Here is a 26,334-nt window from a genome sequence, read left to right as displayed (position 1 = left end):
TTTATCCGAAATGACAAATCGAGCTATATTGACACCAAAGAACAACTCCGTCGATGAGATAAATACAATACTTATTCAAAGATTTCCTGGTACAGTTACACAATACTATAGCTTCGATGAAACGATTGATACATCAGAACAAGGCATCATGGAGGATTTCTTAAACACATTAACACCAAATGGACTTCCACCCCATGAATTATTACTAAAAAAAAATTGTCCTATCATGTTACTCAGAAATGTCAATCCTTCAGAAGGTTTATGCAATGGAACACGTCTTATTTGTCGCAACTTTGAACGAAATATCATTGATGCTGAAATTGCAGTTGGTCACCACACCGGAAAAAGAGTTTTCATACCAAGGATTCCTTTCTTGCCAAATGCAGACGATAATAGTGGTTTTCCATTCAAAAGAACACAATTTCCTATCAGATTAAGTTTTGCGATGACAATAAATAAAGCACAAGGGCAGACATTAGATTTTGTTGGTGTATACTTGCCTCAACCTGTATTTTGTCATGGCCAACTATATGTAGCATTGTCAAGAGCCAAAACTTCTGCTTCAGTAAAAGTTCTTATAAGACCAGTATCAACTCATGATTGTGAAGAAGCTGAAACAAATAATATTGTTTATAGAGAATTACTAACACTAGCATATCCATCATAAACTTCTGTGAGTAATCGAATTTCAATATATACCTCTCAATTAAATACAATTTGTTTTTCTACTATGTAATTTTCATAACTTCTTATTATTCTTTTATTAAAATTGTTTTATTTAAATTCAATTGTTTGGACTAATATTTCTTTCTCTTAATTCATAAGTAGGCTTCAACATGCGGACTGTCTATACATCAATCAAAAACATTACTCAAAGTACAAGAAATTGGAGCATCAAGATGATTGTGTCAGACAAATCACCCAAACGTACTGCACAACATTCACCAACAAAATATCAAAATCTGACATTGATAGACCCTGAGATAACACATTGACATCAATATCATACTTGCAAGAACATACTTAATATTTACATTGTATTCTTTCACATGATATATTCAAAATATATATGTTTTCCCCTTACAACATAGATTCATTCTAACTATATTCTGAAATTAAATCTTATATATATATTTAATAAGTATTATTTTCTAATCAATTAAATGCAAATAACTATTTATTTATACAATATTATGCAGGGCAATCGACTACAAGCAACAATTTTCGGCAAAGATATAGACCTACGTAATGATATGTTACACATATTCCGGTCTTACTACATCAGTAATGCTTATGTTAAGCCTTTAGATCCCAAGCATAGAATTGAAGCATATGAATACCAGTGGATCTTAAATTCAAGAACAATCATCGAAAACATTCCAGATGACGAAGTGGAATTACAACCACCAGAATATGATATTATCCCATTCACCAATCTGCATGACTACAAAAACACTGGAACTGAAATAGGTAAATATCACATCAATATATTTAACATACTTCTTGATACTCTTATTCAGTTTTCACAAAAAAAAAATTCAACATAATTGAACAGCTATTCTGGCGATCGCAATATACATGAAACCTCCCAGAGAAATTACCTCAATACATGGGCCAACAAAAATTCAAGAAATATATGTTATCGACCAGAGGTAAAGAAGATTTCTCAACTATATATGTGATATTAATAAATTCTTTAACTACCTTGTTTTCAATATTATTTCATCATACTACACTTTTAAATACTTTATCCTAAATTTTACAGCCTGATGCCCATATGGTTAACTATGTGGAGTCGATTTGTGGACGGTGAATGCCGAGCAATCTCTGATATTATTGAAGCTAAGCCAACTCTACTCGCAACACGTTTAAAAGTCGGTTCATACAATGGTATATTACACAACTTATAATATCAACATTTATTAAAAATAGAATGTTATTATCTACTAACAAATTTTTTTTCTTTATAATATAGGTCTTTCTCTTTCATCTCAACAGACAAGTGTATTTACCTTAAATCCTGTCATCCCTGCTGCAACTCCATTATGTCAATGGTAATTCTTCAAAATATATATTCATCAACTAGCTCTAAAATTGTTTTTTCTTTTATATCTTTTCCTCCATGATTTCTCTCATTCATTTTAAATTATTCTAAAAATATTTAGGACGATGCTTAATCATGCACTGCTTGAAGAAATCGTCGAAAAAAATCTACATCATACAACGGCATCAGCATCAGCATCGACATCAAATGTTGACATGAAAGACATAATTAAGCTTGATGATCTTGCTGGTTTTCTTAAATCACTACAACCAATGACGGTACATTTCTACGGTCTTCTTAAACTTTTTTTTCTTTATATATATTGCCTTCTAAAAATTTTACACATGCCTTTTCAAAATAAATATAACCTTATCTTAAGGCTACATACTATTTACAACTATTAAAAACATATATCTGTTCCAAAATTAATGCAGAAAGCAAAATTTTGGATTAAAGCAACTATTTGTGTGGTTGATCTCCATCAAATATTCTTCTACATGTCCTGCATTGGGTGTAAGAAGGGGACTGGATATGAGCAAAATGAAAAATTTCAATGTTATCATTGCAAATACTTGAGCAATGCACAACCACGGTATATATGTTATATTCATATTTTACGTCGTAAATGTTTCTTTAATCAATTTTATGTTATATTTAAATTATTGCTTAATCATTCAGACTAAAAAATATAGTTTGTTTATATAGCTGTCGAGCTTACATCGAAGTTGACGATGGTAATGGACGACTTGGGGCTGTCATGTTCGGTCAAATTGCAGAAGAAGCTCTGGGTTGCACAGCAATCGAACTAATGGAACATACAGGAAAGGTAACCAACTTATTCATATTCCAATTTGTATTTTAAAAACATTTAATCTTAGATATTCAAATAGAAAGTTATCAAAAATATCTTTTACATTATATTTATTCACCATACAGGAACATTTACCGTATATCTAAAATATTGCAAAATTATGTTCAACCAAAAAATGGATCATACAATTGGGTGCAGATTTAGATCAACTCCAAAAACAACGTCACAAAAACTTCAATGTTCTCTCCATAAATGCTGTAAATGACGAGAACACACCACTTTGAATCCACAACCAGCAAACTTTACTTTCAGTAACGAAAGAAACAATTATGTAATATTTAGCAGTTTCAGACTTTACTTTCAGTAACGAAAGAAACAATTATGTAATATTTAGTCGTTTTAGACTCTACTTTCAGTAACGAAAGAAACAATTATGTAATATTTAGCAGTTTCAGACTTTACTTTCAGTAACGAAAAAACAATTATGTAATATTTAGTCGTTTTAGACTCTTTTCTTCTATACTAGATGTTTATATTTTAGAATAATTTAATACAAGACAAACGTGCATCGCACGTAAATTCACTGCTAGTTTTCATATATATATCTAATATTTATTCATTTTATTTTTAAAACGAGTACACAATATTCACACGTCCACCGTAACTATCATTTATTTCTCTCGTGAAAGACAATTGACCTCTCTGTCTCTCTGTCTCTCTCGCTTCCTTCGTTGGATATTGTTACCACAACTATAGTCTCTTGATTTCCTGTTCTCTGCTGACCGACTCACAGGCATTATATTTCTCAATTTCTAGGGTTTATCTCTCGCACATCACACCCCATTTCACATTTCTGAGTTTACGCTTCTTGTTAATTCATCGCTTGACAGCCTACTTTCTACAATCATGATGATGGGCGACTGGCAACAGCTCGTCCAATCCATTGTCCTTGGCCTCATTTTCTCCTTCCTCGTTGCCAAGCTCATCTCCATAGTCCTCTCCTTTAAAGAAGAAAACCTTTCTCTCTCCCGCTCCTCCTCAATACCCGACATCCACGACGACCCTAAAGGTGCCGTTTTGGGCCCGTTCCACGATACCGACTCGATCATCGCCGAGCAGGGTAGCATCAGGAACGACAGCGTGCCCAATAGCGATGCCGAAGACGATGATGACGATGACTGGGAGGGAGTGGAGAGTACGGAGCTGGACGAGACCTTCAGCGCGGCCACGGCGTTCGTGGCGGCGTCCGCGGCGGATCGGCTATCGGAGAAGGTCTCGAACGACGTGCAGTTGAGGCTTTACGGATTGTACAAGATTGCCACTGAGGGCCCTTGTAGCTCGCCACAGCCCTCTGCTTTGAAAATCACGGCTCGGGCCAAGTGGTATCGCGTTATCTTTGTGATTTCCTTGTTTTTTTTCTCCTTTTGGTTGCATGGGTAAGGTGAATGGGAAATTTGGGTTTTATCTTTTAAATACGTTGGTGTTGTGGGTTTTATGTGGAATGTAATTGCACGAGCTCCGGAATGAGGGAATATATAGCTAATCAAGAAGGTGAAAGGTGAATTAATAGCTCAATTCAATCGTAAGTTATGTCTGATGTTGCCTAATTAGAATTATAGCATTTAGTATAATGATAATGAATGTGAGACTATCATCATTTTTTACTCTTCTTTTACAGTAGTAAAATTTCTGTGTTTGTTTCATGTGACAAAGTACATGTTAATTTTTTCATCACAAATAGATTTTCCTGGAGTGATGCTTTCAAACTGGTTGGATCTTCATGTACCTAGTGATGTCAGTAAAATTATTTTAGTATGGAGGAAATCTGAATAATCAATTTTTCTGTCAACCATAAACCGAGGTCGTGTGGGACTCTGGTATGATATCAAATCTAAGTTCAGCATGGAATCACCTTTTTTGGGAGAGGTTCAAAAGCAATAGAACGATTGAGAAACATGTTTATTTTACCATCGGTGATCTTGGTCTCTCCCCTCGACATCCCTTTCTCCGAACGAACATAGTGGTAGAGAGCAGTGTCGATCTTCAGACTTCCGTTTTGCCTGTACAATATATTTATTTAGACGTATAAATCACAATCATATTTATTTAGAACTATAAAATTACGTTTTCTATTTTTTCCTGATATTTTTAATATTTTGCTGACTGCTGTTTGGTAGGCAAGCATGGCAGAAATTGGGTGCTATGCCTCCAGAAGAAGCCATGCAGAAGTACATTGATATTGTTACAGAGCTATATCCTTCTTGGTTGGATGGTTTAACTCTGGTTAGAATCTATGAGTTTTCCCGTCTTGCTGATCTTTTGGTACTCTTGCACGTGCTTACTCCCTATTGATTTTCTTTTCCCCTCTTTCATGGTTTCTTGACTCACGATAACTAGAAGAGCAAACGTGGAGAAGGCAAGGCACCAAGTATGAATGATAAAGGACCAATGGGACCAGTTTTCAGCACTTTTGTTTATGAGGAAGAATCTGGAAATGAGTCGTAAGGTTCTTGGAACTTCTTGATGTTTTAGGTTTAGCAATTTATCTTAAGCCCTTATAGAAAAGAAAGTTCTGCCATGGAGGTGGTTTGATGTCTGGTTCAAGTGATTGTGTGTTTTCACTAATGGGTCCTGGAGTTTGTAGTCTCTACATTGATGTAGTATAATGGGGATGATGACTGATGTCTCTTTTTTTCCCACTGATAAGTAAAAGCAATTGTATTATAAGTGGTTTTTATTCTCTTGTTTCTTGTTCTTGGGGAAAAAAGGTTGGGCTATCCATATTTAGCATCTGATCTTATTACTGGACAGTAGTGTTCTATTGACTTGTATGCAGAGAGAGGGCCTTTAATAATTCATTTTTGTTTGTCTTGTAATGAGATATGCTGCCCTTACAATGCTAACTTCTTGTTTTGAATTTAAAAGGAATGATTCCTGGGTGGTTAATTATTCTTTTTTGCTTTAGGTTGAAGACTCTAACCAACCAAAAGTTTAAATTTTTAGACTATTCCAGATTTGGATATTATATATATTGCCTATGACTTCTTACGGGATAGGCTTTGTATGAGTAGGAGAAGGCAAATATTATTTTTGATGTGAATCATCTCTGACCTAGGAGTTTGTGATGGGGCACAAGTATTATGATTCAGTTTGTTCTTGTTTAGCAACTGATAAAGGCTTTTAGAGGTGTCTTTCTTATTACTATTACTGATGGAAACATGTAGTAGTTTTATGGAATGCTTACTTATGTAATCAGTTAAACATGATGTCTTTTATTATGTCTTTGGATGTGCTTCATTGAGCTATGCTATACTTCTCCTTAGCATTGCAAAGCATGAATTTTTAAATAACTCCTACTGGTATTAACTGTTCCTTAATAACAATTTTCTTTCGCCAACAGAAGCCATATGTTGAAAGAAATGAATTATCTATAAAAATTTTAAAGGTACTTTTTATTTCTTTTCGCTGAGCTAAAAGTTCCTTGCTTTAATTTTCAGGAAAATGGATGCTATTCATGCCTTTGCCAGAGAAGGAGAAGCAGATAATTTGATTAAGTGCATTGAAGGCAGCATTTCAGTAAATCTGACAGGTCCTCCCTCACCCCCCCCCCCCCCCCCCCCTTCCAAAGCCTTGACAGACCGTGTTGATTTGTAACTTAATTGCATAAGAAACTAAAAGCTAACCCCTAGGTGTTGGCTCAAGTGGTAAAGCCATTGATTGGTCTTGGGAGTATGCTCCTCCAGGTCTAAGGGGTTTGAACGTTTGGGTGAATTTCTAAGCACTACGTCCCATCGATGAAAAGCTAAAAATTTACCTTATCTGTGTGATGTAGGCACGCTGCATGAGTCTGGGGTTTAACTGGACAGAAGACATCTTGTGTTTGCATGGTCTCCGGGATTATCTTTGAAAAAAACTAAAAGTTAAAAGCTAAAGCTTGGGATCAGACTGGACTGACTGTTAATAATCCTATAGTAGATGTTAAGAATCTTGGACGTTGCCACAAAATTGCATATTAGACTCGACTGGCTGTCTCAAATTGCTTGAGAACAGACTTGAATTTCTCTTAAGCATCAGTTAAAAGAACTAGGAATCACTAGCTTATCAGGTCATGAAATCATGACAAAAACCAATCAAGGCAATTGCCTTGCCACATAGTCTACTCGGTTCTATTTGGATTGGGCTCTTTAGTCATAGCATAGTTTCTGCTTACAGGCTCATCTATCATTTATTTGTACATTTCTTTTTCATTCTCCTTTCATTGTTTATTTTCCAGTTTGCTTTTTCTTTTTAATCACGTCTTTTTAGATATCCTTTCATTTTTGTAACCCTGATGCAACCTTTGAAACAAGCTTGTTAAGATATTGGTGTGGTAGTTTGAGACACTCGAATGTTGTATGGTAGCTTAAATTAAGAAGTTCAATGTTATGCTGCAAATTAATGAAACATTGTAGGCAATTTCAACGCTTTCTGTTCATTGTTGATGTGTGTTTCACTCTTTATAAAAACTTGTGCTGCCTTCTAAAACGGTTTGCCTAAGTCAATTGCAGATAGTGAGGGCCGGACCCCATTGCACTGGGCTGTAGATCGCGGCCACCTTAACATCACTGAATTACTCGTTAGCAGGAATGCTAATGTAAATGCAAAGGTAATTGGAAATTCTAAATACCTTGTTGTTACTGGGCAAGACAGACCTAAGACCTACCCCACACTAGTTCATTATCCTTTTAGGATGCAAAGGTTGTTCATCTCCTTGTGTCATTTCTTATGCACCGTGGGGTTTTAAAGATTCTTCTGTGCAGTTACTTCTTTGACTTTTCAACTTCCATTTTGTTGCTAAAATTGTCTCTTTCATTCTGTATTGGAAGGACGATGATGGCCAAACCCCACTGCATTATGCTGTCGTGTGTGAGAGAGAAGCCATTGCCGAATTTCTTGTGAAGCAAAATGCAGACACAGATTTAAAGGACAATGATGGCAACACCCCTTCTGATCTGTGTGAGGCGAACTGGCCTTGGATGAAATGTGCAGGGAAGCAGATTAACTGAATAGGTTATTAGTCTTTTGGTTTCTTCCTTAAAGTTATTTTTGATCAAATTCCTTGTGGATGTATTATATGTATATGTATAAACCCTTATGCCTGTCAGATGAATTTAAATTAGTGATTTAAGTTCTTTCTGCCCTGTTTTCTATTCTTTTTATATTTGGTTCTGGTATGGAACTAAAGAACATATGAAGATTGAATACAAGGGGTAAAACAGCGTGCCTATGCTTTCTTTTGTTCTGGAATTATCAGGAAAAAGAAAAAAATGATTCATGGTTTGTTCGATTGACATTAGAGGCTGAGTAAAAATCCGAAAATTCGACTCTATCTCTGACTCCGCATTGACTCCGACTTATCTAAGTCGGAGTCGAAGTCTTTTTAACTAAAAAAGTTGGAGTCGGAGGTGGCGATGTACCGATTCTGACTCTGATTGTCAGACTTCTCTGACTCTTATATTGTACATATTTTATAAAAATGTGTTTTATATATTAATCATATATATTTTGTATAACTATAACTTATATTGTTAATTAAATTCAATAATATACTAGTACAAGCAAATTATTACAAAATAATATGCATATAATATAATATAACTAGAATAAATTGACTAATAATATACTAACTAATAATAGTTTAGTATATGTAAACACCATGCTATTAATTATTACTACCATGTAACACTATGAATAATAACAACTAATGTATAAACACTAATGTATAATAACATGTAATACAAATATATAATAACTAAAGTATAATAACATGTATTAGTAATGTATAATAATCAATGTATAATAACATGTAATACTAATGTATAAACATTAACATATAATACTAATGTATAATAACATTAATTTGTACAATGATTTATTTTTTCAGCTTTAGTTATATTTTAATAAAATTGAAATTGAAAAAATATTTTTTAAAAAAATTGAAATCTAGAATCCCAAATCCGATTAGTGAGAGTCCAAGATTGTCAAATGGGCTAAGAAAAAAAGCTCAATAAAAAAGTCTAAATCCGACTTTGCTCCAACTTTGTTCCGACAAGTCAGAGTTGGAGTTAGAGGTCGGATTAGACCTCCAACAAAGTCGGAGTCGGAGGTAGGGTATTCTGACTCCGACATTATCTTTGCTCAGCCCTAATTAGAGTTGCAGGAATAGAGGTGTTGTTATCAATGCTAGCAACTGTTAGAAATGTCTGTTTTGAAAGGGTTATTTAGGAGCGAGATTTTATTCACCCTTCCCTCCCCCCAGCGACCAAAATGACCTGGTTTTTTACAAACTTAACTTTGTATTTTCTCCTTCATAGAGGACACGAATAACTTTTGCAGACAGAGTGACATATATATGCTTCATGTTACATTTAGATCGGATGACCAAATTACAGAAAAAGGAAACAACTAAATAAGGAAAGTAATCCTTTGGGTTGTTAACAATAGTAGTTTCCCAGTGGCCAATTGGCAGTGCTCGAAAAAACGGTTCGATTCAGCCAATTTAAATTGCATTGGTAAGAAACCTAACCGATTTTAGTGAAATTTCTTAATCTTTCACTGAAATGTTTCAATCGGCAAATCGATTTTAACCGATTCAAAATTGTACATATTTTTAAGTTGTCTAATAATTGAGTTTTTCTTTTAATTTCTTGTATAAAAATATTATTGCCCTAAACATATATTAACTCTTTCATTTTTAATTTCTTGTACAAAAATATTATAGCCCTAAACATATATTAACTCTTTCATTATTGTATTAATAAAAATCATATAAAAATTGAAAGATAAAACATGAAACTTTTTATTTTTTTAGTTGAATAAAAAAGTTAGGAGATAATAAGTATTTTGTATCAAATTTGTGGTTGCGCATAAACTAGTACATTTTCCATGTGCTTGTAACTTAACGTATTTATCTTCTTCATATATTGAGACAAAAGATGTTTACAATTGAGGTTAAATACATGAGTTACATGTTTATTAAAACTATTTAAATTCATATCATATTTTTTTTTTATTGAAATTAGTCAATGAATTATAGTTTATACTTTTCAATAAAGATATTAAATGCTTGAATTGAATTATATATGATTTTTAATACTTTTTTATCAATAATAAAATAACCGATTCAAAATTGTTATTAATCACCCGATTCAATTTATAGAATTACCCAATTCGATTTGGAGAATCGTCCGATTCATTAAATCAATCCATACCCGATTTCGAACCCAATGCCTTTCTAATAGATAACAGGCCGGCTCCAAGGCTCAATGTGGTTTTCTTCAATATACGATATAATATCATATTCCATCTATTGCTTTTAACTTGAAATAGACAAATAGGAGAGTACTGCTAACTTGAAACAAACGAATATCATAGAAAGCTGTTAACTCCCAAGAAAAGTAGAATGAGAAGGATAGTCAAATAGTAACCATGGCAATTCGTACTCATGGGTAGAATATGTAATGTGTCAATTCATCAATTATATGGGACAATTCCAACACAATCCGTTTAATTAAATGAGTCAAATCTTAAAATCTTAATATAGCCCACATGAATAATGGATGGCATGACTCGACCTGCATAACCTCTTTATAATTAATTCTTATTGAGTTAATCTGAAAACGACTTACTTCAACCCGTATCAACTCGTTTAAACTATTTCATATAATTAGGTTGAGCCGACCTATATATTTATTTTGACCCAATTAACATAATTTTATATATAATACAAAGATAAATATATAAATAATTCACAATTACAAATAGATTCATGATAAAGTATCTTATGATCAATATCCAAATCAATAATATATAAGAAAGTTAATATCTATAAAGAATAAAATTACATATTAACAAAAAAAATTTAATAGTTTGAGATATTAATTAAATAGCCAAATACTAATATGAATATTACATCCCAACAATAACTAATGCAAATAGAACTAAATATTTGAACTTGAAAATAGAATTTCTTTCTAAGTTATACAAGTCGATCGTGAGTTTTGCGGATTGATTCACAATTTACCCATTTTAATCTAAAGTCATTTATATCAAATTTAAAATTCGTTTATTTAGTGTCGCGTTCATATTGGATTGACAGATCATGTATTGTCACCTATCATATGGGCAATGGGCATATACTTGATGCGTATAACTTGGGCCTTGGCGCCCCTACTTTCTTTTTCTTTATGTTTTTTGTTGACATGTGGTGCTTTATAACTAGAGGCTTTGGGTTGCAAGAATAAGGTTACGATGCCCCTTTCTTTTTTACAAGCGAAACATAGATTAGCCTAATGAACAACTCATAGTTTTTCATTCTCTTTCTCCTTGGCCTACTCGGCATATTACAGTTGTGCCTTTATTTTTAAGTTTTTATTTGTCATTATTTTTCTTTATTTTTTAAAATTCTTAGTTTTGGCTTTTTAGCTTTTGATAAAAACTCATTTACAACTAATTGGTTTAACACCCTTAGGCAATTCGATAAGGTCCCAAACATTATTATCTTCTATAGACTTAAACTCATCTATCATCACACCCCTCTACTTTTGGGAGTTAGCATTTTGTTTGGCTTGATTGAAAGAGATTAGATCATCTTTCAACCATATATCAAACTCATGCTTTTAGAAATAAATAATGTTATCATCTAAAATTGTTTATCTCCCTCTCCCTATTTGATCTCCTTATTGACATTTCTTATGGAGGTTGTTCAGGTTCTTCCGCATTAGTAAGAGGTAACTCAAGAATGGTTTAGTGATCTGCATTCGTATCCAATATTGTGACAAGTGTGACCACCTCGGCACTCTTAGTATTTATCAGAGGAATCTCAATTCATTCCTCTTCAAATATAATATCTCTGGGTTGTGTATTTTCACTATCCTGAATATCCTCAATGAATTTGGATAATCTATCTCAATTATTGTATTACCCAAAGGGCAATAAAACTTGAAATCTCTCAATCTCTCCGAGTATTCAACAAAGTAGTAGCTAATTATTCTTGAGTTCAATTTCTTTTTATTTAGCCTATAGGGCCTAGTCTCAGCTGGACAATCCCAAATATGAAAATGCCTAATACTAAGCCTTTTTCCCATTCATAACTCATATGGGTTGTTAGCTATTGCTTTACTAGCAACTTGATTAAGGATGTGAACTGCGGTCTTTACAGTCTCTACCCATAGTGACTCCAATAAAGAAGAATGTGTTATCATACTCCTAACCATGCTCTTTAGGGTTCAATTTTTTCCCTTAGCTACATCATTTTGGTGTGGAGTCCCTAGCATTGTGTAGTGAGAAACGATATCACTTTCTTCTAAAATACCTTGCAAATGCCTTGGGCCTTGGTTCACTTGATCTGTCATATCTATCATAGTATTCACCAACACGCTCACATCTAACGACCTTAGTTTTTTTATCAAACTAATTTTCAACTTTAGCTTTATAATCCTTAAAAAATCCAATACTTGTGATTTTTAATGTATATGGATATTAAAAACTAGAATAGTCAATCATCTATAAAAGTGATTAAGTATCGTTGACCATTCCAAGATGTCGTAGGGAATGGATCCCAAAAGTCAATGTGTATCACTTCTAAGACACCTGAACTCCTGTTGGCAACTATTCTCCTTATATTTGTTTGCTTGCGCTTTATACATTTAACGCAGATTTTAAAATATGAAAAATCAAGAGGACCAAGAATTCCAATTGACACAAGTCTTTCAATTCTTTCTTTCGAGATATGTCCCAAACGCTTATGCCACATATAAAAGAATTCTCATTAGTTAATCTTCGCTTTGTACTACAACTTTATACATGCAATGCTTCATTTATCTTTAAGTGAGAGGCTTGCAAATATAACAAATAAAAATTATTAATTAGAGAACCAATACCAATAACATTTGATCTCATAAAAGACTAAGTTTCGCGTTTCTAAATAAACAAGAATAACCGAATTTGTCCAAACAAGAAACAAAAATTAAATCTCGTCTAAACAACGGTACATAAAAAGTCTCATCCAAATCTAAATAAAAATCATATTCTAATTTTAATCGATACTCCAGTTGCCTCCACACTAATTTTATTGTCATCTCCCAAGTAAATAAATTTTTCAGCATCATTTGACTTTCGGCACTTTTGGTAATTTAGCATAGTAACACTTATGTGAATAATAGCTCCTGAATCTAACCACCAAGTGTTAGGTGGTACAATAGCCAGTTTCAGTTCAAATAAAAATAGAGAAATCACCTTTTTTGCAAGCCACTTATAGATATTTGAGACAATCATTATTCACATGACTAACCATCATGTAAAAGTAACATATATAAACCTTATCCTGTCTTTGCTGCACAATTGCCTATGAAGTCCTAGCATCCATATCGTTTAGTTTTATTATTACTCTTTCTTTTCTTGGTGCCTAGATTTCCTCAAGGAAAAGTTTCCAAGTGAGTATTTTCTGTCTTTTCTTGTTTTATCCTCTCTTCCACCTACACACATTAAGCAATGAGCTCATAAGAATCCATTTGTCCTTTTGAATGTTATAGTTAATCTTAAAGGGACCAAATTCTGCAATAAGATAAATCAAAATGAGCTACACAAGAATTTCATCAGAAAAATGCTAACTTTAATGCTCTCAATCTAGTAATAAGATTTGAAATTTCCATAATGAACTCCCTTATGTTGTCTTTGTCATTATACCGCATTGAGATAAGTTTGCTAAGAAGCATACATCTCTCTACATTTTTTCGATCCTACAGTTCGGTCTACTATTTGGGTTAGGAACTTCTTGGCATTTTCCTCTTCAAACATTGCACCCCAACTAGAATCAAGAATGGAATGCTTTATTTATATAAGACTCATGTGATTAGAGTGCTTCCATTCCTCATAAGCTGCCCTCTTATTAGTAGAACTCTTATCAATAGGCTTTGGAGATTCATCAAACCGAAGCACATAGTCCAAATCCATACACCCAAAAACAATAGTAACATGATCTTTCCATTTTGCAAAATTGAATTCATTAAGAACTGAAATGTTATTCAAATTGACATATATCAAAGATGTGTTCACTATAAGTAAAACAAAAGAAACTCACAATAAATAAAATATCCCATTATTTTTAATGTATTGACAACCATAAATAAACTATAATTATCATTATGCTAGTTTTAGTCTACTTCAACAACAAAATCAACAGGACAACATGACATAAAATTAAAGAAAATTCTATGGCTTTATAAAAGCAAGCCCTTACGAGATACCTATTGTATTATTGCAATCAAAGTCTTTGAACAGTAAATTATAGCATGCTAGTGGCTTTCACCCAATAAGGCTAGTTAACGTAACTAATATGAAATCAGAGTTTGGCCAAACAATGACCTTCCTTTAGGCCGACTACTGAATGCATAAGTTGATCCTAAAACTATACAATTTATATTTAACTACCTTATACCATCTATGACCCGGCCAAATAACAATATTCCTTTGGGTAAATTGTTATTTGTGTGGAGGACTTTGTCGACACTGAAAGAGTCCATGGATAGGGCCGACGACTTTGTGAATGCCGAAGACATGCTTCAAGCCTTAATCGCACCAAGAAAAATAGAGATGAATGTAGCAGGTAAAGACCCTCAGAGGACGGGTGAAAGAAGAACCTCGGAGAAAGCTGGCCGAAACCAACATGATAAAAAACGAGAAGGACGAGCACCCCCTCAAGAACGTGGTCTGAGATTCATTCATAATAATCTAAGTGTATAGTTAGAAGGAGAGGACGAAATTTCTGTACCTACCATCATTTGGATAGTCACTGGACGGGAGATGACTACACAATGAAAAGAAGACTCGAAACCCCTAAATCGCGGCTGATTGTGAAACGTTCGAAAGCCCCAAATCAAGTGTCGAGGTAAAGGATGGAGCGAGATCGAAATGCCTGTCGAAGCAGGAGTCCTAAAAGGCAATGAACAACGGGTGAAGATGATCGAAATGCTCCTTGCCAGAACCCAAACCGTAAAGACGCACCATTGGATGAGATCTGCATGATAGCAGGAGGATTCGCCGAAGGGGGATCCTCCACATCCAATAAAAAGGCACACAGTCATAAGGCGAGGTACGAGGAGGTGTACACAATGGAGAGACCCCCCAAACAGTTGAGACATAAGAACATGGTGAACATCTCCTTTGGATAGGAACATTGTGAAGGGGTCCTATATCCATATGACGATGCACTAGTAGTAACGTTGTTAGTTGGAAACTACACTACTAGAAGGATTCTGGTCGACAATGGGAGTTTGACCGATATTCACTTTTGGGATGTGTTTGCCAAAATGGGCTTTGATCCTAGTAGACAACAACCGTCACCCACACCACTGGAGGGATTCTCCAGAGATGTAGTACAACCCCCAGGCGCCATAACCTACTAATCACAGCCGGGAAAGGAGCACACACCACCACCACTACGATCGACTTCCTAGTGGTCAGAGCCCCCTTATCTTACAACGCCATATTGGGGCACCCAATCTTGAACATCATCGAAGCTGTCGCTTCAACCTATCATTTAAAGATAAAGTTCCCGACCAAGGCGGGAGTAGGAGAGGTACAAGGTGAGCAAGCCCTGACACAGGAGTGCTATGTACAAGAAATCAAAACAATGAGAACGAATGTCCGTAAGCTGGAAAATTAGAATTAGGGCGAGGTTCCACCCCTACCGCCAGTCCTCCTTGATCGTGATGTAGAAGTGCGGGATAAAGAAAACCTGCAACAAGTATAGACAAATGGGCCACTGGAGCTAGTGACATTACACCAGAGCGACCGAAGGCTACAACACGAATCGGGACTAGGCTCTAGGTCGAGATTCGAGAGGCACTGAAGCAGCTCCTAGTTTAACATAGGGACGTGTTTGCAAAGGGCCACGAAGATATCCTCAGAATAGACAACGCAGTCATCGAACATTGCCTCTATGTCGGCCCGGAGAGTAAGAAGGTTTTCCAGAAGAGAAGATCGTTCAACATGGAGAAGTACGTAACCATAACCGAAGATGTTGAACAATTGCTCACCACAGGATTCATTAGAGAAGCCCACTATCCCGAGTTGCTATCCAACGTCGTACTAGTGAAGAAATCTAACGGCAAATAGAGGATGTATGTGGATTTCACCAACCTAAACAAAGTCTACCCAAATGATAGCTTCTTGCTACCACACATCGACTTGATTGTTGATTCTATGGCATGTCATTGCATGCTAAGTTTCATGGACGCTTACACGGGATACAAGCAGATCTAAATGAACCCGGCCAACAAGGAAAAGTCCTCATTCATAATAGATCGGGGATTGTACTACTACCAAGTCATCCCGTTTAGGTTGAAGAATTCTGGGGCAACATACCAAAGGCTCATGAATCAAATGCTCAAAAATTAGATTGGGCATAGTATGGAGGTATACAATGATGACCTGCTAGTTAAGAGCAAAGAGTCGTCCTAACACTTAGAGGATTTGAGAGAAGTCTTCATTGTATTGCGCCAATACAAGATGAAGTTGAACCTAACCAAGTGCGCATTCGACGTTGACTCGGGGACATTTCTGGATTTCATAGTGTCTGAGAGAGGGATAGAAGCCAACATGGAGAAAATTAAGGTGATCATGGTGATCAAGCCCTCGAAATCTGCAAAGTATCCACTCGAACTTAGCCATCCACAAAATCTTGCTCCATGGTCACCATCTTTGGTTCCGGTGTGGGTGGTTTTACCTGGTTTACCGCCAATTTCTACCACGAATCTTACCTCCAGAACCTAGCCCTGCCGATTGGAACTTATTTAAGAAGCGATAATAGCACGAGATGTGCCACTCGAACAAATGGAGCAAGATTTTGTGTTGAGATGGATGCAGCGAAGAAACCGATTGATGGGTTTTGGATTGGGATTCCTCGAGCCCCTTCAAGTCGTTATCAGCCTGTGGTTTACGAGACTCTTCCCGCTTACTGTTGTATGTGCAAGATGCAAGGGCATAACTTCAGTACGTGCAAAAAGGTAGAGAAGAATTCTAGAAATGGTGAAGTGGGAAAGTTGAGATTTGGTCGACACAAGGAGACGAAAAACCCAAAGGAAGGGGAGCCTAATAACGTTGAGAAATCAGTGCAGGTAAAAGGTGTGCGGAATCTAAAGATGAACACTGAGTTGGAGACACATAATGTGGCTATTACAAGCCATGAGCCAGGAGAGTCCTCTGGGCTTAAGGGAAATGATGTTGTTCAGCAGGATTCAGAGTTGCTAGGAAATAATTTGGGTTTGGATCAGGAAGGTGTGAAAAAGGGTGACCTGTTTCTGTTAAAAGACTTAGAAGAGGGGGAATTAGAAGAAATAGAAAAGGCCTTTGAGATGGTTCAGGCCATTCCGCCAGGTGGAGATGATCATGTAGAAAAGAATTGTCTAGGGGCAGAGGCGGCTTCCCCTGTTTTGATACAGGATGAGCTTGTATCTGCCGTGCCATTGACTTTGGATGAAATTTAGGCTGCTCGGATCCGAGAGGTGGGAGAGTCGCAGGATGTGGAGGGTGAAGATTTGGAAGTACATGCAGCTAACCAGGTGGGAGGTTTGTCGCTTGAGGTGGCATCAAAATCCTTCTCTGACTCCGAATGTGGGTATGATTTAGTGCATCTTCAGAAAACTCAGGAAATTAACTCAGACACTGAGAGGCCTAGAGAAAGTAGTGAAGGAGACTCAGTTTCTAAAAAGAGGAATTCTATTAGGGTCAAGAGCAAACCATCAAAATTAGATTTATGAATCCTTTTCTATACTGGAATTTAAGGGCCTCGGTACCTCTAAAGAGCAGTTGTTAAAAATGGTTAGGAAGTATAAAGTGAATGTGGTAGCAATTGCGGAACCTTTTGTTGGTGAGCATTGTATGTCTCGGCTTCAAAACAGAATGAATTTTGGGGGATGTATTTCTAATGAGGGTGCTGGAGGTAAGCAATGGGTGCTGTGGAACTCCAATGTGAATGTTACTGTAAAGTCCATAAAGGGTCAAAGTATTTCTCTTTTGGTTAAAGAAAAGGATAAACAAATTCTTATCACTGTTGTTTATGCTAAATGTTCGTACCTGGATCGCAGAAGGCTTTGGGAGGATTTGAGTAGTTTGAGCACTGGTAACACTTTTTGGATTATCATGGGTGATTTTAACATTATCCGTAACGATGAGGAGAGGATTGGAGGAAGACCTAGACCGGCCATTGCTATGAGAGAATTTAATAATTTTATTGATGCGGTGGGGATGTTTGAAGCAAACTTTGAAGGAAATATGATGTCGTGGTGTAACGGACAGCAAGGAAGAGTTCGTAGTTGGGCAAGACTGGATCGATCTTTGATAAACTCAACTCTGATGCTTGAGTTTCCAGGTCTGCTGATGAACTACTTGCCGAGACAAAGCTTCTTCCTTCCATCTGCGCGCTGCATCTTCTAAGCCATAGCTGCCAAGTGACTATAGAGGGGATTATCCCGAGTAACTGTCCCTTCATAGTAACTTTAGAAGCTTTACTAAACCACGTTTGCACCACTTCATACCAGCTATGAAACTGTCTCCAAGGCATACCAACTTGTTTCATGCATCTCTCCCAAATAGAAGCCGCCACCTCACCCGTAGCCAACACATGGTTAATATCCTCATATCCACCTTTTTCACAACAATTACACTTTGAGACCAAAGGTATACCTGTTCGACGAACACGATCATCCACACTTAAAGCGTTGTTAGCACTTTTCCACATAGTTACAGCAATATTTTTTGGGAGGCTTGGATGCCAAATCCATTGGGCCCAATTAAACTTAGGAGATTTTATTCTCACCACCTCCCATGCACTTTTTGTTGTAAAAACCCCATCTTCCTTAGCCATCCACACTAGCAGGTCCTCACCCTCTTTTTGGTGACTCAAGCTTGGTACTCCACACTTTTTGTTTGGTATCTTGAAGAATTTTGGGAGGAGCTTATGGTCCTTTTACAGCAAGTTACATTTAGACTGCGGCATGTCTATAGAGAAGGTAATTCAGCTGCTAATTTGTTGGCTCGTTTGGGCTCTCAGGGAGTCAATAATATTTGGGATTCATGGGACTTGATACCCCATTTATTGAGAGGTGTACTGTGTACTGATAGGCTGGGTTTGCCTCAAATTCGGTGTTGACTCTTGGGTGTCTCAGGTTCCTGGTTTTTTTCTTTTGCTTTTATTTGTGAACAATGTTGTTTGGTTTTGGCTTTAAGTTTCTTGGTAGAGTCAATAGTTGATTTGCTTGGGTTGGATTTGTTGTAAACACTAAGTACCAAGTTGTATCCATGGTTTCCCTCCGCTTGAAGTGAGGTGTCTTTTATAAAACTGGGGAGAGGTCACCCGACAAGTGGCCCTGACTCTTTATAAAAAAAAAAAAAAGCCCCTCGAAACAATAGCTAGACACAAAGGCTGACCGGTAGAGTGGCAGCGCTAAACAGATTTGTATCCAGATCCACAGATAAGTGCCTATCATTTTTTAGGGTCTTGTACAAAATGCACCCTTGGAACGATGATTACGATCGAGCATTCTAAACACTAAAGCAATTCCTATTTAGCCCACCATTGTTAAGTCAACCCAAGCAAGGGGACATGGGTTACGTATATCGACAATATCACCACACGCAATATCGACGACTTTGATCAAAGAAGAAGGGGCAGTTTAGAGACTAGTATACTACACAAGTCGTGCCCTATAAGGGGCAGAGTCAAGATACCCTTGAATGGAGATGTTAGCCTTCGTGCTGGTAATAGTCACTTGGATCAGCAATACTTACAAGCTCATCCCATCAATCTCTTGATAGAGACTCCTCTAAAGAGGGTATTGCAGAAGCCAGAAGCCTCCAGACGCCTGGTGAGCTGGTCAATTGAACTATGTGAGTTTGACAGCGTTACTAGCCAAGGCACACGATGAAGGGCCACGCCCTAGCAGACTTTGTCACCAAATTTACCAACTTTTCCAAAGAAGTGTCGACCACACTGATCGGGAAGCCCAAACAGGTCTTCGTTGATGGCTCATTCTGCCATACTAGCAAGGGAATAATAAGTAGCTATTACAAGAACACCATTACATGGCGAAACTCAAAACTCAATTTAAAAAATAACTAACAACGAAGCTGAGTACGAAGCATTGGTAGTAGGACTCTCAATAGCTAAGGCACTGTGAGCCACCTTAGTCGAGGTAAAAGCAGACACGCAAGTGATAGTTAATCGAGTATTGGGAGAATATATGACTAGAGGCGAAAAATTGAAAAATTACTTACTGGTGGTATGGGAAAAGTGTGACTGATTTTATTATTTTGGTATTGAACAAAGACCATGGGAGAATAACAGTAGCAGACAAGCTGGCACAGACAGCTTCGGGAATGGAAGAATCCATCCTGTCGTGGGAAGTAGTAAGCAAAGTGGTGGAAGTCTCAACCGTCGGGGTCGAGGTCTCTAAAGTAAGACAAGGGGAACCGGAGTGGGCTCAAGAGGTGATGAGAGACCTGAGTACCGGAGAGCTCCATACAAAAAAGGAAGAGGCAAGAAGGATTAAAAGAAGGGCCACACGATTCACCAGGATCGACGAAATCCTTTATAAGCGGGTTTTCTCGACCCCCTTGTTGAGGTGCATCACCCCGCACCATTATGGATGCAAAAAAATTTGTAAATAAGTGCATGAAGTGCCAAGTATTTGCTTTGATACCGCGTTGCCCACCAAAAGAGCAACCTTCATAACATCCCCTTGGCCATTTGGGCAATGGAGAATTGACCTGGTGGGACCCCTCCTGCCGGAAAAAGAAGGCGTGAGGTTTGTGGTCATCGTCGTGTACTACTTCACCAAGTGGGCCAAAATAGAACTCCTAGCAATAGTCACAACAAAAAGCATAATCAAATTCTTGTGGAAATCCATTGGTGCCCTTAGAGACTACAAGAGTGAGGCAGTGGTGCCCATAGAAACTAGAAACCCAAACTACCGCATCTAACATTTCGGCCAAGGGTAGAATGACAGAGTGATGGAAGAGCACCTTGACCTACTGGATGAGAAAAGGGAAGAAGCTGAGGCTCAAACAACCCTTATCAAAAGAAGAACAGAGCACTACTTCAACTGAAGAGTCAAGCCTAGGCTTCAAAATAGGCGACCCAGTCTTAAAAGAAACCAAAACAACCATACAAGAAGAAGGAAAACTTGGTCCCCGTTGGGAAGGACCTTACATTTTGGTTGCCAACTACCAACTAGGTTCATATCGCCTAAAAGACACCTAGGGAAAGGATTTACCGCATCCATAAAATGTTGAGCATATAAAAAACTATTATGCCTGATTTAGTAGCATTACGCAATGAAGAGCAATGAATAAAGTTGTTGACTTCCCCTCATGTGTCTCCAATCTCAAATGATAGCACCCACCGAGGTTGAGTCTTTAGACTGGAGGTGACAATGCAGGCGCACAAGTCCTCAGACTACGCACCCTCGCCCACTGAGGTGGAGTCCTTAGACTCATGATGATAATACGGGAGTGTAACTCCCTAGACTATGCGACCTTGGCCCACCGAGGTTGAGTCCTTAGACTCAAGGTGACAATACGAGCGTGCAACTCCCCAGACTAAGCGACCCTCGCTCACCGAGGCCGGTACTTAGGTTTGGGCTCTAACTTCGACTCTGATTAGGGGTGGACTCCAACTCCAATTGGAGTTTTTGGAGTCAGAGTTGAAGTCAGAGTCGGAGCATCAGCGCCACATAGGAAGGGAGAGAGAGAGAGAGAGAGAGAGAGATGGCTCGGTTGGCCGCAGTCGTTGAAAGATGGCATAGTCGACACTACTAAAACCACTGTGATGATATGGAGGCTGTACATTCCGGTGAATGGTATACATGTACTCCGATGCATTTCACCCTTCGCAAGATGGCTCCACAAAAGCAAAAAAGAAAATGAGATTGAGAAAAGAGTAAAGATTCAGTGTTGAAGAGGAGCTCGGATATTGAGAGAGAGAGAGAGAGTAAAAACTAATTAACATATGTGTGTGTGTGTGTGTGTGTGTGTGTGTGCGTGCGCGCGTGCACTGTTACCACTATAAACCAAAAAAAAAAAAACAAAACAAAACAAAAAAAAAAAAGAGGGAAAAACACTCAAATGCGAAAACTGACAATGATTTGAAAAGTAAAAACTCAAAAAAGCTAACATTACCTCTCGCGGAGCCCTAGACCAAGAATTTAAAAAACAAAAAAAGGAAAAACCTCAAAAAAGCAAAAAGCTAACAGTGATTTGAAAACTCACAAAGCTAACTACAAGTCTACGACTCTACCCCATCCCCACCCTTTGAAAGAAACATAGAAAAACCTCGAAAACTAAAGGATAGTGATTTGAAAATTGAACCCAAACCGTAAAAAGCAACAAAGAGACATAAGATAGATTGATTGATAGATAGAGACAGAAGACAGATGAACCGAGACAGATGCATAAAATACACTAAAAACAAAGAGTTTTCTTTCTTTGTTCGGAGAAGCAATAAATATTGCCACAGTTTTTTTCCCAGTCAGACTTAGAGTTTAGAGGTCAAAGCAAACATCGACTCCGACTCCGATAGAAAGTTTGAGAGGAACTCCGACTCTGAACTCCAATTTTTTCGACTCCTTTGGAGTCAGAATTGGAGTGGACATTGGCCGAAGTTGGAACTGGCGGTAGTTTTACCCACCCCTACCAACACCATAACCATAGCCGAAGGCCCTGTTGCGATCAAATCTAGCCTCTAGGAGTTGAAGGGAGAGCAGAATAAGCTCATCGCCAGAAGTAGCCAGCTCGGCTTCCAAGTTTTTAAGTCATTGATCGCGAGCTTTAACCCTCTTATCAAGATGCAACATAGCGTCCATCAATTCGCTTTGTCTTTTGTCCATCCACTAGCGATCCTTCTTCATCGCCGAATGTGGTTCAGAAAGTTCCTCCAATTCCCCCTTACCTCGCAAGGTTGAGCCCCAGACACTGACAAGCTTCCTCAACTCTCGTGCGATCTCAGCCAACTCATGGCAGTGCTTCTTAGTCTCTTCCAACTCCTTCTCAAGGTGAGACAATTGTTCCTGTTTCGAAACCCTTTCTTCTTGCAACATCCTCAACTCAAAGTGATCACGGGGAGCTTCCCCCCTCGCCTAGTCAAGCTCTCCCCTGAGATCGACCACATCTTTACGAAGACTAGCCAGATCACCCTCTAGTGAGTGTATCTAGCCATCAGCCTGGTCAAGGATTACCTCCAATTTGGCCTTTTCATACTGCAGCTTCGCAACCTCCCTGCGTGGCCAAAAGGTGAACATTCGCCTAGACCAAATCTCATTGTCTAATTCGGCCTAATCGTCGACAGTCTAGGTGGCTAGTTGATCCAGACCCTGCAAGTCACACACAACAATATAAGGATCCAATCCCGAGAAAGAAAAGCAAGAGAAAAATAGACAAATGGCCTACCAGAGAAAAGAAATCTTTCAACTTGTTCATCATATCATGAACATAATCGTCTCTCGCTGAGTTCCATCTCGGGGTACTCTGCGTGTTCGAAGGATAGGACGGGCCTGAAAGATCCTCGCCCTGAGGAGGAGGTACAGAGCCATAAAAGGACCCAAGCAGACAAGGGATAGGGGTGACCATGTGTGGGGGCGAGGAGCCACCTTCAAAGGCGCTAGCCTTTTCCTCAATGAAGAGCTGGGAAGAGCCAACTACAGCAGGGTCAACTGGTGAGGACTTCCACTAGCCTCCCCCCTCAGTGTAGAGGGAGTTTGTTTCCTGCTTTTCTTCCCAACCAGGAAGGGATGATACTACCCCTTTCAACGATGGAAGGCAAAGAAGACCCCTCCTCGCCCCCCAAAGAGGCACTGAATGGCGAAAAGAGAATCGAGACCGACCCCCACATGACTCCAGGTCATTATGGAGCACAAGAGTTTCACCACCAAAGATGGTTGAGGGAATGGAGCCCAGGGTAGGCTCTATTTCCCCTGCCTCTTCTTTAGAGAAAACCTCGGCCAGCGGTTCACCAACCTGGTCCTGAGTCTCTACTGCCCCCGTCGGGGTTACATCTCGAAGATCATTGGAACAAGAACCTAAGAGACCACGAGAGAAAGCTGCATCAATGTCCGCATCCTCCTCTTCGTCGATCAACTCCAGGTAGACTAGCAGGATCGATGGAAGGATAAAATTTTGCGATCAAGCATAATCGAGTTCTTGGGAAGGAAACATGAAATCAAAAGCCATGGCCAAGTCTGTGAGGGCCTACCCCCAGCAAGTCGCCAAGACCATTTAAGTTAAAGGAACCTTCCCAGATTGAAGATTGCCTTCCCACGGGGGTCCTGAACCAATTTAGAAAAATCTTCCAAAGGGCGAGCATTCTCCAGGCCTACTCCAGGATGAGCCCGGGTCACACGAGGATCAGGTGCTGCCCTGACCTCCTTGCAGGATCGCTTCCCCTCCTTCTCTAGCGGGGTGATGGCAGGCCTTTTATTGTCGCGGGGAGCGGCCAAATCCCTCAAAAAGCGACGACCACTCACATGGGACAAGTCGGGCATCACCAGAAACCTATCAACAACAGGGGGCCCGTCCAAAGAGCTTCTGGTTCTACTCAACCTAGGAATAAACCATTTCAATGCGAGCTTACTCTTGCTTAGATAGATCAACGACAATCACCTTATCATCGGGAATGCTCCCCCATTTAGCACGGACTGGGAATTCAGCCCTATCGCCCTCGCTACCAGGGAACTCCCATCCTCGGCCAAAAACAAAAAGGAATTTCTTCTACCACTATTTGGTATTAGAATGCCGACCTTCAAATCACGCGAGACGGTTACCTGAAATAGGAACGGATGTTACAAATGTTGCCTTCCAAAGTCCTGACTACATGATAACGATAAAATCCTGAGCATTCAAATCAGGATACTCCTCTCAGGCAGGCTCCAAGACCATTCTCTAGGCAACACATCAGCACATCAAAATTCTCCAAGCATTAAAGTGAAGTTGAGCCGGTGCCAACTTCAAGAAGTCAAGAACGTCACGTACTAGCCGGCAAAAAGAGAGTCTCAACCCATGGGAAAGGGCACAAGTAGTAAGGGTCACTTTCTCGGCAAAGCACTTGATGTCGATGGCCCCATAATGAGGAACCTCAAGAATCACCGAGTTGGGGATTCCATACGAATATCTTAACTTGCAAAGGTCGATCATAGTAAGGATGAAGGACCAATCAAAACCTTCGTAATAAGGAATGTCATGTTGAGAGGCAGATTATGCTGCTGTCGAAGACCCCAACGGAAGGGGAGGAGGAGATTCATGAGAAGGCAGTCGAGCAACGCTCCTGCAGGCCATTGACAAGAACGAGTATCATGAAGGATGGAGGATAGGGTTTTAACAGATAACGCAGACAAGGGAGAAGATGAATAGGCAGAAGAAGTGAGAAAATGCTACGACGGGAGAGAGAAAAATATTTATAAAGGAGTAGCGGTTGAGTACTCCAGGAAATGTGCGAGTGAACTGACAGTAAAATCATTGTGGAAAGATCCCACGATCTGGTGATATGACTAGGTGCAGACGCAGAGCTGTTACTTCCTTGAGGCATAGGAGGATGAACCGCCAATCAGAATTGACAGTGTGATAGGCAAAACTGTTTAGAAATATTAAATTCCCACCACGCCAACATGACGAGAATTTGCAGGGTAATTGGAGAGGCAACATTTTTTGCCTCGATAAATGGGCCCAACAGTATCAATTAAGGCCCATGTGGGAAGCCCAATAAGTTGGAAGACCAAGGGTGTGCTATGTACTCGCCACCAAGAAATCATGCCCCTTAGCATGATTAATATAGTAACCATCGTTGATAGTTGGAGGCGTCTCTTGCTAATAAAGAAAACAATGATATATCCACCTAAGAATGGTAACTCCTTCCTTCTACATTGAAATCTCAAGATTTGATAATTGAAGCCCCAAGGTCATAGGAAGAAATCAAGCTATTAACCAATCCTTATCAGCGGGAATTCACATCTATATAAAGAGCTAGCTCCAATGATTCAAGGTAAGATTTTTTTGAGATCTCTCATCATAGATAAATACGCTTATATTTCTAGAATAGGCATTGAATGTGCATCAGGCACACCAGACCACCATCTTTCTTGTTGCAGATTGACGGAGTCGGTCGACAGGCAATGAAACACATCCTTAACACTCACCCCTGACGATCACACCAAATGTCCGAGAAAAAACTCTCCAGCCACCCCTTTCACCCAAAACACTATAACCAAAACTAAATGGGTGAAAAATAGTACACGGATAAAGTATAGATTCCATATTGCTACAAGTGGAAGATGTATTTCCACAACGGTTTGACAAAGAGGCTCTAATACCAACTATTGAATTTGGAGAGTATGAATGTTCCAAAATCACATACCAAACCGTTGTAGAAATTTGGTAGAGAGAACGTATTCGTAGC

The 26,334-nt window shown here is 38.5% G+C and overlaps 2 protein-coding genes across 3 annotated transcripts; both read left to right on the top strand.

The window, feature by feature from the left end:
* The first annotated feature begins 10 nt into the window (after positions 1-10).
* On the top strand, positions 11-3,001 carry LOC121255194 (replication protein A 70 kDa DNA-binding subunit B-like). Its single transcript, XM_041155472.1, has 9 exons — positions 11-349; positions 1,200-1,470; positions 1,556-1,652; positions 1,766-1,890; positions 1,976-2,054; positions 2,166-2,322; positions 2,479-2,636; positions 2,750-2,870; positions 2,981-3,001. The coding sequence occupies exons 1-9, from the start codon at positions 11-13 to the stop codon at positions 2,999-3,001; spliced, it is 1,368 nt and encodes a 455-aa protein (XP_041011406.1).
* A 529-nt stretch (positions 3,002-3,530) lies between these two features.
* On the top strand, positions 3,531-8,031 carry LOC121253958 (acyl-CoA-binding domain-containing protein 1-like). Of its 2 annotated transcripts, none has more exons than XM_041153904.1 (6): positions 3,531-4,237; positions 5,033-5,138; positions 5,256-5,356; positions 6,353-6,444; positions 7,403-7,500; positions 7,721-8,031. In XM_041153904.1, the coding sequence occupies exons 1-6, from the start codon at positions 3,762-3,764 to the stop codon at positions 7,898-7,900; spliced, it is 1,053 nt and encodes a 350-aa protein (XP_041009838.1). In that variant the 5' UTR covers positions 3,531-3,761; the 3' UTR covers positions 7,901-8,031. The 2 variants fall into 2 exon arrangements, with proteins under 2 accessions (XP_041009838.1, XP_041009837.1); XM_041153903.1 differs by having other exon boundaries at positions 3,532-4,237; positions 5,253-5,356.
* Positions 8,032-26,334: the final 18,303 nt, after the last annotated feature.

Source organism: Juglans microcarpa x Juglans regia, chromosome 3D (genome assembly GCF_004785595.1).
Source record: "Juglans microcarpa x Juglans regia isolate MS1-56 chromosome 3D, Jm3101_v1.0, whole genome shotgun sequence".
NCBI classification, from domain to species: domain Eukaryota; kingdom Viridiplantae; phylum Streptophyta; class Magnoliopsida; order Fagales; family Juglandaceae; genus Juglans; species Juglans microcarpa x Juglans regia.
This window is presented reverse-complemented; position numbering and strand designations above follow the sequence as displayed.

Excerpts from the sequence above, each read along its gene's own strand:
- LOC121255194 (XM_041155472.1), top strand. The coding sequence starts at position 11 with ATGACAAATCGAGCTATATTGACACCAAAGAACAACTCCGTCGATGAG. Across the intron at positions 1,891-1,975 it reads AAAAGTCGGTTCATACAATG|GTCTTTCTCTTTCATCTCAA; the intron begins GTATATTACACA and ends TTTATAATATAG. Across the intron at positions 2,323-2,478 it reads AATCACTACAACCAATGACG|AAAGCAAAATTTTGGATTAA; the intron begins GTACATTTCTAC and ends AAATTAATGCAG.
- LOC121253958 (XM_041153903.1), top strand. The coding sequence starts at position 3,762 with ATGATGATGGGCGACTGGCAACAGCTCGTCCAATCCATTGTCCTTGGC. Across the intron at positions 5,139-5,252 it reads GGTTGGATGGTTTAACTCTG|AAGAGCAAACGTGGAGAAGG; the intron begins GTTAGAATCTAT and ends CACGATAACTAG. Across the intron at positions 6,445-7,402 it reads CATTTCAGTAAATCTGACAG|ATAGTGAGGGCCGGACCCCA; the intron begins GTCCTCCCTCAC and ends AGTCAATTGCAG.